We start from the raw sequence: 15,957 nt of genomic DNA on the forward strand, positions 1-15,957 counted from the left end.
TGTTGAACAATACTCAAAGAAGTGATCGCAGGATTTAAAGAAGAAGAAGCCATAATATTTGTCTAAGAATTGTTAGAAATAGAATAGCAAAACAGAGATCAAAATTTGCAAACAGTGAGACAATTGTAAATCTATCTCTTAGACAAATATTGCCTCCCACTCAGGAATTGAGTTCTGCAAAAGTGCATTTGGCAATTATGTTCTCAAGATACAATTGTTTATATAGTGTGCAGATTGTAAAATCTAAACACTAATATTAGAACAAACAAATGTAAATAGCAGCAATAGATGAAATGTTTCGTTTTAATTTAAGCAAAGCGGTCAAAAAAGTAATTGTCATAGACGTAAGTGTGTCTAAAGCGTCAATGCATTTATGCGTCGAGCACGACATGCGTACGCATGCTTATGGTCAATGCTCGCATTGGGTGACACTACCATTGTGTGTCTACTCTTATATTTTATTTTATATATCGTAAAACTCATTCACTTATAAACCACTAAAAACTTGCTTGTCTTTTCAATGTGGGATTAACAAAAAATCACGTTAGAAGGAAACTCTAAAAAATAAGATTTATTTAAAATATTTTAAATCATTCAACATTCTCCCACTTATTTCAATTAATAGATAATTTATTTATTTTTTTAAAAAAAAAATTGCTACTATTACAATTATATGTTGACACTTAAATGTAAGTATCTTTTGGGTTTGAACTTCCATGTAGTGTATGATTGTCAAAGCTTTATCAATATGATGGTAGACATGATATCTTTGAACTATCATATTGTGTGATAAAATTGGACAACCAACACATATCAACACATATTTCTGTTAGGTTTCAGAAATTAGAGAAGGTTGAGAGCTATTTTACACGAAGGAAAATGGAGAATACTTGAATATTTCTCTGTATATTGATTGCCTTTGCACTGTACAACCAACGAATATATATATATATATATATACATCTCAAGCATAACAAACTAACTGCATCTCTAACAATAAAGTAAAAACCTACAGAATAATCAAATAATCAAAAGAACATTCGAGAAAAGAAATACATGAAATGTGTACGGTATCATCCATGCCCAGACTTATGATTTAATGCAAGACGACATGTAGTTTCTATAGTAGATAAACGGCCTGCAGCTGGGAGATCTTCATTGTGTAATAGCCCCCCACAAGATGGAGAATAGAGATTAACTATTCCCATCTTGGACAAATGTATTTGAAGAAGATAGGAGGGCAAGGCCTTGGTAAAAATGTCAGCCAGTTGGCTGTTTGAGGCAATATGTGCAGTAGTGATGCTTCCTTCTTGGATTTTATCCCTTATCAAGTGACAATCCAACTCGATGTGTTTTGTTCTTTCGTGAAAAACTGGATTAGCAACGATATGAAGAGCTGCTTGGTTGTCACAATAAAGTAATACTGGCTGTGGATGATGAATCTGAAGATCATTGAGAAGATATTTGAGCCAAGTAATTTCAGAACATGTGGAGGCCATAGAGCGATACTCAGCTTCAGCTGAGGAGCGAGAAACCACAGACTGTTTATTTGACTTCCAAGAAACAAGAGAAGCTCCAAGAAATACACAATAACCAGTGACACTATGGCGTGTGTTAGGATATGAAGCCTAATCTGAGTCACAATATGCTCTAAGCTGGAGTGGAGAAGAAGATGAGAGCAATATGCCTTGACCAGGAGCAGCTTTGATATATCTGAGAATCTTATGTGCTGTGGCCAAGTGTGATGTTGTTGGATGACTCATAAATTGACTTAGAAGCTGGACAGCATAGCATATATCAGGCCTAGTGATTGTGAGATACAACAAGCGACCTATAAGCCGTCTATAAGTACTCGGGTCTGAAAGATGAACACCAGAATCTTTGCTAAGTTTGAAATTCTGCTCAAGAGGAAGCTTAAGAGGCTTGCTGCCAAGTGTCCCCGAATCAGCCAAAATGTCCAAAGCATACTTTCTTTGGCATAAGTGAATGCCCTTGGAAGATCTTGCAACTTCCAAACCAAGAAAATAGCGCAAACAACCAAGGTCTTTGATCTTAAATTGAGTGTTAAGGAAACATTTAAGGGAGGCAATGGACGATGAACAATTTCCAGCAATAATAATATCATCTACATAAACTAGAAGGGCAATGAAAGAAGTTCCATCTAGTTTAGTGAAGAGACTATAATCAGCTTTGGATTGGTGGAATCCAAAAGCAATAAGAGAGGAGGAAAATTTAGAGTACCATTGCCATGAAGCTTGTTTAAAGCCATAAAGGCTTTTGAGAAGCTTGCATACTTGGTTGGGGCCTCCTTTGGTGTAACCGGGTGGTTTTCACATATAAATCTCCTCATCCAACTCTCCATGGAGAAATGCATTATTGACGTCGAATTGAAAAAGGAACCAGCCCTTGACAGCAGCAATGGAGAGTAGAATTCTCACAGTAACAAGCTTGGCTACGGGGGAAAATGTTTCGGTATAGTCGATACCTTCTTGTTGTATAAACCCCTTCGCCACAAGGCGTGCTTTCAACCTTTCTACAGACCCATCAGCATTAAATTTGGTCTTGTAGACATATTTGCAGTCAATAGCCTCTTTCCCAAGAGGCAAATCAGTGATGAGCCAAGTTTGGTTTTGTTCTAAGGCCAAGAGTTCAGCTTCCATGGCTTTACACCAACTGGGTGTTTCATAGCTTGTTTATAAGTAGTGGGATCAGAAATGGTTGAAATAGAAGTAGAAAAGGCAGTAAATGAAGGGGAAAATTTCTGGTAAGTTAAAAAATGAGCAAGAGAACAAGAATTACCAATGTTGGACTTGGACAGCGACTGAGAAGAGGCTGGAAGTGAGGTCTGGTTGCAGTGGAACTCTTGCAAATACTGTGGAGCTCTTCTAACTTTGGTGGACCTGCGGAGAGGAGGGTTAGATGGTGGAGAAGGGGGGTCAGACATATGTGAGGAGGGGGAAGGATTTTGAGGGGAAGGAGAGACAGATTTGGAAGGTGTAGATGAGGTTTGTGGGGTGGTCTGATTTTGAGATAGGGTTGGAATGTGAGATTGGGTTGAGATTTGGATGAAAGGGGCAGGATGTGGAGGTGTGACAGGACTAAAATTCAGGGGATTGGTGGGAAAGTGAAATGAATTAAGTGTGGGAGAGGGTTGGATGAGGGATGGGGTAAATGTTGGAAGGGAAATGTGGATTCATGGAATATGACATCCCTAGAGATGAAAGTGGTTCGTGATTCAAGATCAAGGAGATTGTAACCTTTAGTACCAAAAGGATATCCTAGAAAAATGCACATGCGACCTCGAGGGTCAAATTTCTTCCTACCTTGATGTAAGGTGGAGGCAAAGCATAGTGAACCAAAAACTCTTAAATGAGAATATGAAGGTGGAGTTAAAAAGAAGTTCAAAAGGGGTTTTATTATTAAGTAAAGGAGTATGAGTCCTATTAATGAGGTATGTGGCTGTTAAAACACAATCATTCCAAAATTCAAGAGGGAGACTAGCTTGGAATTTTAAAGCCCGAGCTATATTGAGAATATGTTGATGCTTTCGTTCCACAACTCCATTTTGTTGGGGTGTGGCAACACAACTAGTGTGATGAATAATGCCTTTGCTGTTGAAAAAATCGTGCATAAGAAATTCTTTGCCATTGTCACTTCTTAAAATTTTGATTTTCATATCAAATTGATTTTCAATTAAATTGGCAAATGATTCTATGCTTTTTCTGGTTTCAGCTTTATTGCGAAGAAGATAGAGCCAAGTACTTCTAGTAAAGTCATCAACTATGGTAAGAAAATAATTAGAACCATCATAGGCAGGAACTGAGTTTGGTCCCCAAAGGTCACAATGCACAATTTCAAAAGGTCGGGTTGTGTTATGTTTGTTGTGAGAAAAAGGAAGTCTATGAAATTTTGCAAGTGGACAAACATAACATGGTTTTGTATTAATGATACTAATGTGGTCTTTTACAATAGGATCTGCAATCATATTTAAAACTGGAAGTGATAGATGACCTAGGCGACAATGCCATAGGTCAGTAGTATTATGAGAATGTGAAACACAAGCTGTTGGTGAAGTTTTGTTGAATTTTGAAAGGGTTGAGGCTAGAGTAGATGGAGAAACAACAGTATTAAGCAAGTAATAAAGTCCATTCCTCACTTTACCCTTCCCAATCGTTGTCCATGAGAGAAGGTCCTGTATGAGACAAAAATCAGGAAAAAAAACTAGACAACAGGTGAGTGAAGCAGCCAATTTCTTGGCAGAGATCAGATTAAATTTAAAAGAGAGAACACATAAAACATTGTTAAGACAAATGAAAGATGACAATTGAACAGTGCCAGTGTGTGTAACAGGAACATTAGTTCCATTTGGGAGCCTAACTGAGTGAGAGATAGAGGCTGTGATGAAGGTGAGCAAAGAAGGGCAGCAGACCATGTGGTCTGTTGCGCCTGTATCAATGATCCAAGGAAAGGTTGTATTAGACAAAGTGGAGTGTGTGCTGGTGGATAAACAAAGGGATATACCAGAAATGTGAGAAGTCGATGTAGAAGGGAAATTGGATTGAATCTAATTAGTGGAAGGCTGAACAGCAGTGGAAAGCTCCCGAGGTTGAAGTAAAGCCAAAAGTTGCTGGTACTGAGTCTTAGTGAGACCCACTTGAGCATCACTGATATTCTCTGGTTCAGAGTTAGATTGAGCAGCAAAAACAAGGGAACCATGGGTGTTATTGAACAGTTTATGGCCAGGTGGGTAGCCACGAAGCTTATAGCATTTCTCCATCGTATGTCCAGACATGTTACAGTGGGTACATATTGGTGGCTCAGCATTTCCAGCTTTAAAACATGTATCAAAGGTGTGACCAGTGATTTTACAATAAGTACAATATACTCTGTCTTTCTTAGGTTTGGATTGATGGGAAGATTTGGTGGGGTTGGGGTAGGCTTTTCTGATGGCAAAGGCTAAGGAGTTAGGGGAAGGGTTGGTGGAAGCCATCTGATAATGGCGTTCTTGTTGTTGAATTAGAGAGAAGACTTTGGTGAGTGGGGGTAATGGGTCGAGCAACATAATTTGATCCCAAACAGGAGAATAAGTATCATGTAAGCCCATCAGAAATTGAAACACGCAATCACGTTGATAACGATCGGATAATATTTTCATTGAGCCACAAGTGCAAACAGGGTTAGGATTATAAATCAATAATTCATCCCAAAGAGTTTTTAGCTTGCCGTAATAAGTACTTACAGTGTCAGATTCTTGGAGTAATCCAGCTAAGTTCTTCTTGAGCTGGTAGATTCGTGGGCCATTCTGATGAGCAAACCGATCCTCAAGGTCAAGCCAAATCTCACGTGCATCATCAACGAACGCGATGCTGGATCGGATGGAAGGACAAATGGAGTTTTGTAGCCATGAGACTACCATGTCGTTGCAGTGGTTCTATAAATCAAGAAGGGGATCATTTGGGTTAGTGGGTTGAGGAAGTAATCCAAAAATGAAACCCAATTTGTTTTTCGCATGGAGAGCCCTCCTCATCGCACGCGACCAGGTAATATAGTTGTCATTGGTGAGGAAATCTGTGACTAAAATCACTGCAGGACTGTCGCCATTGTCTAGGCGAAAGGGGTTGTGAGGGTCTGTAAGGTTGAGTTATCGGGTTATGGATGTGGCATTGTAGGTGTTTGAGGGTTTGCTGGAATGAACAGAGAGATGTATGGAAGAGGAGGAATCGTCTGAAACGTCGGGAAAATCCTCCATGGATGGTGCTCTCGAGGCTCTGGATACCATGTTAGGTTTCAGAAATTAGAGAAGGCTGAGAGCTATTTCACACGAAGGAAAATGGAGAATACTTGAATATTTCTCTGTATATTGATTGCCTTTGCACTGTACAACCAGCGAATATATATATATACATCTCAAGCATAACAAACTAACTGCATCTCTAACAATAAAGTAAAAACCTACAGAATAATCAAATAATCAAAAGAACATTCGAGAAAAGAAATACATGAAATGTGTATGGTATCATCCATGCCCAAACTTATGATTTAATGCAAGATGACATGTAGTTTCTATAGTAGATAAACAGCTTGCAGCTGGGAGATCTTCATTGTGTAATAATTTATGTCGTTCTTTATAGCTGTGCATTAAAGGCCATACGTGTTATCCCAACTTCATGAGTGCTATATATATATAGGTGGTTTACCAAACCCCAACAAAAGCAGCCTGACTTTACACTCACATAGGTAGAGTTCTTCTAGGTGCTTCTGCATTAGAAAACACCTTTTATGCGAACTCACTGAGAGTTATGCTCAACCTTTCCTTTTCACTTCAAGATTAGCACTAAACAGTAATTTTTTAGTGCTATTACCATCACTAATAAGACTTTGTTTTTCCCATTGAACCTAGAATTTAGAATTCCAAATCTAGGTTGGGCTGCCATCTTTTAGTGATCTATTCCATAGGTCTTAGACTCATCTCAAGCGATGTCTGAAAAATCAGATCCTTATTTAGGCCCTTTGTTAGAGGATCTGCCAAGTTTGTAGTTGACTTTATATAGTCTACTGTGATTATGTCTTCTTCCAACAATTGTCTCACAGTATTATGTCAAAGACTTATATGCCTTGATTTCCCATTATATGACTTGCTATACACTCTTGACAATGTAGCTTGACTGTCGCAAGGTATGGAACTAGGAGGCATTGAACTTGGCCTCATTGGCAAGTCTATTAAGAGGTTTCTCAACCATTCGGCCTATTTTCTAGCAGCTCCTAGAGCCACTAACTCAAACTCCATAGTTGAGTGGGTTATGCAAGTTTGTTTCTTGGATCCCCATGAGATGGTCGTGCCACCAAGCATGAACACCCGCCCACTTGTGGATTTAGATCCATCATCCACACAGTACCAGTTAGTGTCACTAAACCCTCAATTACGGATATCCTCCACAGTATAGAGCATAGGACTTAGTTCGTGGAATAGCCAATCCACAATGGCGCACACTCTTCTCGGATGCCTCCATCCAACACTTAATATCTTCATCCTCATATTACAAGCGTCAATTGCTAAACACAATGAAGATAAGGAAAAATGCATCATCTTTTAAATTTGAGGAATTCTGGACTTGTGAACCACTCAACAACGTCATTGTCCAAGAAGCATGGAGACATCACTTCAATGGTAATCCTACCTTCATCCTTTGTAGCAAGATAAAGGAAACAAAAAAATCTCTAAGCTTTGGAATAAAGTCCACTTTGGGAGAATCCAATCAAATATACAGCAAATTGAAATGGAGATTAACCAGTTACAGAATACCATGCCGAATCCATGGAGTCTACAACAAGAAAGTCTTCTTCTTCACAATCTTCAAGAGCAGCAAAGCATGAAGGAATCCTTTGGAGGCAAAAGTCACGAATAAATTGGCTTATTACAACAGATCTAAATACAAAATTCTATCATCTGTCAACAACTATTCGTCGACGAAGGAACGACATAGACTCCATCAAGCTAAATCTAGGTATATGGACTATGAACCAAGAAGTGATTGAATCAAATTTCATAGAATATTTCAAATCCACTTACACATCCACAAAACCAAATTTCCTTGAAAATCTTGAAAATCGTTTTGAAAACCATATCTCTAGGGATGAAAATGAATTCTTAACTGCTTTGCCCTTAGAAGCTGAAATCCACAAAGCTCTCAAACAAATCCCGAACCATAAAACACTTGGCCCGGACGAAATGACTGCCCTTTTTTATAAGCATTACTGGCATATTATCAAGAGGGATGTGATCGCAGCTGTGCAAAATGTTTTTAGAAGTGGGAAGCTACTGAAGCAAATAAATCATACCCACATCGCTCTTAGTCCTAAAATAGCAAACCCAAGCTCCCCCTATCATTACCGTCCAATTAGCCTGACAAATGTCATCTACAAAATCATCACAAAGATTATGGCTAATCATTTAAAGAGAACTCTACCAAGTATCATCTCCCTTTTCCAAACAGCCTTTGTACCAGGCCGAAATATCAAAGAAAATTCTATAATTGCCCATTAGATGTTTCATCATCTAAAAAATCACAAGGGGAAGAAAGGTCAGGTGGCTTTAAAAATATATATGAAAAAAGCTTTCGATTTTATCGAATGGAACTTTCTCTTTGCTGTCTTAAGAGTTTTAGTCTTCAACTCAACTTGGATAAACCTCATAAAGGAATGCATTACAATGACATCTTTCTCCATCCTCATCAATGGATCCCCTAGAGGTTTCTTCAAAGCTCAAAGAGGCCTCTAACAAGGTGACCTGATGTCGCCATTCCTCTTCATTCTATGCATGGAAGTTCTCTCAAGACTCCTATTAAGATATGAAAATACAAGGCAATTGGAAAGTATTAAAATCAGTAGAGACAACCCCCCCCCCCCTATTTCTCATCTCTTCTTTGCAAATGACTTAATCATCTTTGGGAAAGCAAAAGAAAGATCGACAAAGGCCATAGCAAATGCCTTAGAAAAATATCGACAATGATCAGGTCAACATATCAACCAGAGCAAATCTTCAATCTACATTACTCAAAATACCGGCCATGCAGTGAGAAGAAAAATATTGGATGATCTGCCATACAAAGAATCGTCATAAAAAATGAAATATCTGGGAATCCAAACAACTTTCAGCCGTTCAAAAAAAGAGGACTACAAAGAAATTATGGAGAAAATTAATACAAGATTAGAGGGTTAGAAATAAAAAATGTTATCTCAAGCAGGAAGAACGATGCTCATCAAATCAGTAGCAAGCACCATCCCCACTTATCAAATGTCAATGCACTTGCTACCAAAGTCCATCTGTGAGCCTCTAAACAAAAGCTTAAAAAAAAAATTGGTGAGGAACTACAAAAGATCAAAAGCATAAACTTTACCTAAAATCATGGAAGTCTATATGCCAACCAAGAAAAGATGGAGGCTTGGGATTACGACAGATGGAAAACATGAATGTAGCTTTACTAGCAAAGACAGGATGGGAAATGGGTCAACCAAATGATGGAATATGGCACAAGCTACTCTAAAAAAAATATCTAAAGTCAAATGCCTTTGTGAACATAGCTTCCAAGCTCACTGACTCAAGTCTCTGGAAAGGAATTCTAAAAACAAGACCATTGCTGGAGAAAGGTACATGCTTCAATATAACGAATGGTTTATTGGTGAGAGCTTGGTTTGACCCCTGGATTCCGATACTGGAAAACTTCAAACCTATCCCACTCTACCCTCTAGCCAATCTTTCACCAAACCTCATGGTTTCAGATTTGATCAATATGACTAATAGTACATGGGATCTTCAAAAAATAAAATCCCTATTCCAACATAGCAGTGTCTTAGAAATTCAAAAAATTCCTTTGCCTAGAACAGTACAAAGACCGAATAGCCCCATATGGTCAAAAGCACAAAATGGGAAATTCTCAGTCAAATCAGCCCACCATCTTGAATCCAACCTAACAAACACAATCCAAATTGCCATCCCAAATATCTGTTGGAAAGAGATATGGAATTTCAAAATTCATGATCGCCACAACCTCCTTTTATGGAAGATCCTTTGGAATATTCTGCCAACAAGAGAAAGATTAAAAATTTTTATCCCCTCCATTCCATCCATCAACTGTCCACTTTGCAATGGGAATGAAGAAACTATTCTCCATCTCTTTATCCAATCTCCCATTACCAAAATCCTTTGGAGCCAAAGTAGGTGGCCTCTGAATATCTCCCCATTGGCAATAAACTCCATGCAAGATTGGTTCATCTTCATTCTAAAACCTAGTCAGAAATTAGGACTCAATTCACAAGATGAACAGCCCTTCAGAATTTTTGCAATACTGATCCTAGATTTCATCTGGCAGATTCGGAATGACACAATTCATAATAACACGACTCCCTCTCCTCAAAAAGCTTCTCAACAATTGAACTACTCATATCAAGAAAATCTTCATGCTTGGCAAGAAAAGCAAAATGTTTCAGTTGAGAAATCTTGGGAGAAACCACATCAAAACCAAAATTGTATTTCCTTTGATGTAGCTATCAGAATATCATCATCTGTCATCTCAGCGGTAAGCCGAAATACAAAAGGAGAGATTATAGAAATCTGGACTAAAGAAAATCCTCTACTACAACCCCGGTGATTGCAGCAGCTTTAGCAGCAAAGCTGGCACTCAAAATGACAGAACATCTTCTATATCCAATCATCCTCCTAGAGGGAGACTCCCAGTTATTAGTCATTTCATCCATTTCTGGAGAAGAAAACGTTTGGCAAATCACATCGATAACAGAAGACATATCAAGCTCACTGAAGTCCTACAAAGATTGGAGCTTCAAAAAAATTGATAGATCCCAAAATCGATTCGCGCACTCAGTGGCGCAGTGGACCGCTACAAACTTAATGTTTGGTAGCATTCCATTAGAGCATTGGCAATGGCCTAGCCATTTTCCAATGCAAGTCTAAATTAAAAGTAAATATGAGAAAAAACATCTGCATTGGTCTAGCTATATCTTTCAAGTTTGAGATTTATACTACAGTGTTTGTTAACTCCTCGCCAGACTTGGCGAGGTACTGTTTTGAGGCCAATGCATATTTTATTATTTTTCTTTCAGTTAACTCATTCCCTCGTTTATTCTCTTTCTTCGTCCCAAGCACTCCCCTCCCTATTTCCTCTTTTTCTTCTTTCTTTCTCCAGAAACCATTTTCTCTTTTTCGACCAAGCAATCCGCTTCTCTCTGTCATTTTTTTCTCTTTCTTCCAGACGAAACCTCGCCATTTCCTTTTCTTTTCTTTCTTCTTCCAAAACTCTCCACTTCTTCGACCCAGGCGAACCCCACTTCTTTCCATCGCAAGAATCTCTTCTTCAACCCGCAAGGCCCCTTCTCTCTGTCGATCGTCGACATTGCCATCGTCTTCCACCCCAAATGGTAATCTGTCTTCCTTGCTCCTCTCTCTCTCTCTCTCTTCTCTGTGTGTTCTCCACAAGGCTTTCCTCTCCCTCTTCTCTTTCTATTTTCTCACATTTTCTCTTCATCAAGTGATTGAATGTCCGTGTATTTTTCTTTGCAAGGAGGTTGTGCCATTTCATCCACAAATTTGCCATAACAAAATTGCTGAGCTAAATGCAAAATTTTGTATAGCTAAATTGCTGAGCTAAATGCAAAATTTATGGTTGGCAGGGCGTTAAATTTCTGGTTTCGTTGTTCAAATGTAGAGTAATAAATAATTTAGGCATATTGCAATTTTTCTTTTTTTGACTAAAGTTCTATTTCAATTTCATTAGGATTCTATGATTTTGAGACAGTGAAAACCTTGCTAGTCTTTCCCGTGATGATTGCAAGATGTCCCGTGGGTTCTGTTTGTTCTGGTCATGCATGAAGCTTGTTTTCTTTACACTACTTACCGTTTCCTATTTATTTATATCTACCATGGGATTGGAACTTATGAGATGGGGTTTGTTAAGAAGATGGTTAGATATCCTCTTTAAGGCTACTGCCTCTGACAAAATTGTTGATTTGGAAGGTTTTAAATCGATTGGATACTCGTGGCTTTATTCTGAAATGATCTCTATCTTTCTGTTGTTTGAAGCATGGTCAACCAAATGTCTTATCTTTCAACCCATATTGTGTCGCAAATTATGTATTGTTGGAATGATCTGTTCTAGTATGGATGCAGATCTTGGTTTTTCTGTGCAACTCATTTGTTGATTGCCCTGATGTGGGGTCCTATAGGAATGACTACATTCTTAGTTTTCACAGAAAAATTTAAGTTACTAGTTTATAATGAAAAATAGGGGTGCTAGAAGCATGGGAGGCATATATGTGATTGAAAAATCTCAAACCTACCCTTCTGAAGAATCCTAAAACCTCTCAGGATTAGTTTTGGTGATGGCTCTCAAGTAATAATTCATATTATCGTAGAAATTATGAAATAACAAAAGAAAACGATAGCACTTGCTACAAGTGTACGGAAGAAACAGAATGTTTTTTAATCTCTGTGATGCAATTGGAGCTTCTTGACAGAAAATAAGATATTTAGATAATCCTTTGTGGCCCCAGTGGTAACTTTCTTATTTCTCTCTCTCTCACTTCCATCCCCCTCCCTCCCACAAATCTCCATGCCATTATGATCTTCTTTTTTACTTAAAGTAAGTAGAGATGTGGTGCCCCTCCATTTATGATCTATTAAATATAGTTGTTTCCTAACAGTTGTACATTAATCTCGATTTAGATAATTAATCTATATCACTGTAGAATCATTGCTTTGATGAAGAACTCAAAGACAGAGTAACAACTAATCTCCCTGTTTTTCATTCTCCCATGGAGTGGTACAAGATCAATCCAGTGACATTCTACATTCTACATTTTTAGTACAAACTTGCTATTTCAATGGTTTGTTTATCAAATCACATAAAGATAAAAGTGAAGCAAATTTAGTACAATGCTAATGCAACTACTTGGTCCATCTTTGTTGGGTTTTATTTTATTTTACATGTTGTTAATCCATCTACTTTTAAGCCAGCAGTTGATATTGGCTTGTTCTTTACGACTTTCATCATTCATTTGCTTTTTCCTTCTATGTTTGGGCAAGCTGAGCTAAATGCATTTTTTTGAACCTGCTATAGAATTTGCTTCTATGTTTGGTACTGAACTTGCTGAAATTATTTGGGTACATCTACTGCAGTGTAAAACTGCTACTAAAATGTACTGAAGTGTACTGCTACTTAAATGTACTGATTTTCATGTACATATTTATTGTCCATGAAAGAGTTCCTTATATAAAATTATGAAAAGACCCAGACCAAGCCTACCCACTCAAATTGTAAAAGAAGATGTTAGATTCATTTAGAGCAACAATGTCAATCAAAGGGCATTTGGGTTTTGATTCTACACCATATTGATAATATCATTTATATTTTATTGCAGTTTTTTTGTTTATAAAAGTTTCATTGCATTACTCTCTATATTTTGTGCAATGACACCACTAACTCTCTATATTTTGTTCATCTTCATGGTTCCATGAGTTGTCTTTCCCAGTTTCTAATGATAGTGCCAATGCCCACCTTGCAATTCTTCTTGTCAAATGGCTACATACCAATTAATTTTGTAGTGGTCAATAGGGGGTGCTTTCCACTAACCCATTGAACTGGACATGTCATCTGAGGAGCTTGATTGTGTGTGAGTGTTATGCAGCAGACTGAGATCCTGAAATTTCTGGTGAATCTGTTTCTATAGGACTGTTTTGGCAATTTATGAACTGGAGGTCATCTTTTGTAATTGAAGTTGAATTGTGTTGGTAATTTGTGGGCTGTTTTGGAGTAATTTGTGGATTGTTTTGGCTATTTTTGAACTATACATTTTATTTTCTGCTGTTGGTGGTCTTCGACTGGTGCAGTGCAGGGTTTGTTCATCTTTGTATTTGTGAAAATGCACCAGCGGATCACTTATTTTAATAAGAACAGTGATGTAAATGACATATGGTGTTGCCTGAGTCATGACTTTATTAATTATTTTTTGTTGTTTTTATTGTTCTTGTAATATTTAATTAGCTGAAGTGTTAAAAAAAATCAAATATTATTAAAATAAATAATATTATATTATTATTTAGAGTTTAAAATAACTAGTCTAATATGGACTAATTTAGCTAGAAGTCTATATTATAGCTAAAAGATCATATTTGAGTTCCATTTTAGATTTGGTAATGGCTAGGCTATTGCCAATGCTCTTAGATATCATTCCTAGTAGTATTATGTATATTAATAGTGAGAAAGACTCTTTTTAATTTCTGTAAAACTCTCTTTATTGTTATACAAGCTTGAATAAATAAATAAATAAATATTAAAAAAAAAAACTTGGCAGCTTTCATTGCGTACGAAAAACTCACAACTCTTCTTCTACTCAAAGCTAGCTTGACCATTTTTTTGGGTTGTTTGGGAGGAAAGAGCCTCCTTAGCTATGGTCTGAGAGGCAGAGGAAATACAAGACATCCTCTTCCATTTCCTGCTAGACACACCATCAGGCCGATCCACCGAAGCAGGAACTTGAGCTTTACTGTCCAACCTTTTACCAACTGAAGAAACCCCATGAGGTTCCACGGCTTGCAAAGAAGGCCCAGCCCCCGGCCCATCACCCAAATCAAGCCCATCCTCTTTAGCACCCAAGTTTGATTCCGTTTCAGGAAGAGAGGCTTCCGTTTCGGGAATTTCAGCAAACAGGTGGTCGAAGCCGAAATTTGATTCGAAGCGTTACCAATAACCGTTTCCCCATGAACAATTGTTACTCCAATCACAGCAGGAACATAACCGTCTGAAGCCTTACCATCTAATTCCGTAACTGGCGCCGAGGAAACAGGGGCCATTTCAGCCCGATAACCAGCTGCACCACAGTCCCCTGTGACGGGGGAAACTGGAGGAGAAACACGACGGCTTGATCGCAACCCAGTTCGTTGAGTCCAAGTTCGCCCATCGCGAAATAAGTCCCCATAACTCGAAGCCCTTAGCCAGGAACCATACGGGAAAGAATCATCAGAGGCACGCGGATCTGCTTGTGTTTTACTTTCACACTCCCTATCTCCATGACCCAGACAACCACAATAAAAACAGAAAGTAGATAAGCGCTCATACGAAAATCGCACCCAACATGAATCTTCAGAACCCATGGAAAATCGGGTGCCCCTTAGCAAAGGCTTTCTTATATCCAGTGACACTCGAACCCGAAGGAAGTCCCCCCACGCTAACTCACCAGAATCCAAATCAACTTCCAGCACCCTCCCGATTTTTGCCCCAATACGATGGCCTACTCGGTCATTTCGAGCCCGGAGAGGGAGGTCATGTAGACGGACCCAAAAGGATGCTTCTCGGATTTTTATTTGCTGAACCTGCTTACTGCCGTCCACTTCCTGGACTAGAAGGAGGTGCTTATCGAAGGACCAGGGGCCTTCTCTTAGCACCTTCTCTTTATCGCGCAAATCTTCAAAATCGGCCAAAAAAAGATTGGAGTGGAGATCACAGAATTTCACCCCACGCACCAGTCTCCAAGCTCTCTTCATCTTGACCTTGAAAGCCTCTCGATTAAAATGTTTTTCAGTGAAAAGGGATAAAACGAGACCCTTACCATTACACAGAGAAGATTCCTCCAAATCACCCGATTCCACCACCACAGCCTCATTCTCCTGTTCGGTCAGGGAAAGCCTTTGATACAAGTCATCTAAATCGGCTTCCATACCTCAGCTGCCTAAACGGGAAAGCAGAGAGACGAAAGGGACTGCCGTACGGCAGGAAAAGACCCCTACGAAGACCTACGTCTTAGGGATAAAAGGATAAGGAGGCTCTTTCCTCCCAAACAACCCTGAAGAGAAAGGCCTGTTCTCCCGATGATTATGAGAAGGGGAGACCAACTAAACGAGGTGGATCTTCTCGGGTTCCTCTGTCTGAACCTCCCCTTGGAGATGATTTTGTATCGGTGGTGGCTGTTACTCAGCCCCGCCGAAGGCAATGAAGATCCTCAGCTGGAATGTCCGTGGGCTTGGGAACCCACGGGGCATTCGAGCTCTCTGTGATTTGGTACAGAGAGAAGCTCCCGACATTTTGTTTCTTCAGGAAACGCGTTTGAATGCGAAGGAATTTGAGGTATGCAAATTTAAATTGGGCTTTGTTAATTGTTTAGTTGTTGATTGTATTGGTAGAAAGGGTGGACTTGCCTTATTGTGGGGTAGGGATATTTCGTTAACTATATTGAACTATTCAAAGTGTCATATTGATAGTCGGATTGATGATGTTATGGGTGTGGGTACTTGGTACCTAACAGGTATCTATGGATTCCCGAAAGTATATCAACGTGTTAAAACTTGGGATGTGCTACGTTATTTAAATCGACGGGATGGGGAGGCGTGGATGGTGTTTGGGGACTTTAATGAAGTTTTAGATCATGATGAAAAATGTGGAGGTTTACCTC

General features: G+C 38.8%; 1 protein-coding gene across 1 annotated transcript; it reads right to left on the bottom strand.

Annotated features, from left to right (window-relative positions):
- Positions 1-2,330: 2,330 nt before the first annotated feature.
- On the bottom strand, positions 2,331-2,660 carry LOC122296614 (uncharacterized mitochondrial protein AtMg00820-like). Its single transcript, XM_043106415.1, has one exon. It carries the CDS (start codon positions 2,658-2,660, stop codon positions 2,331-2,333), a length of 330 nt encoding a protein of 109 aa, XP_042962349.1.
- Positions 2,661-15,957: the final 13,297 nt, after the last annotated feature.

Source organism: Carya illinoinensis, chromosome 15, assembly GCF_018687715.1.
Source record: "Carya illinoinensis cultivar Pawnee chromosome 15, C.illinoinensisPawnee_v1, whole genome shotgun sequence".
NCBI classification, from domain to species: Eukaryota; Viridiplantae; Streptophyta; class Magnoliopsida; order Fagales; family Juglandaceae; genus Carya; species Carya illinoinensis.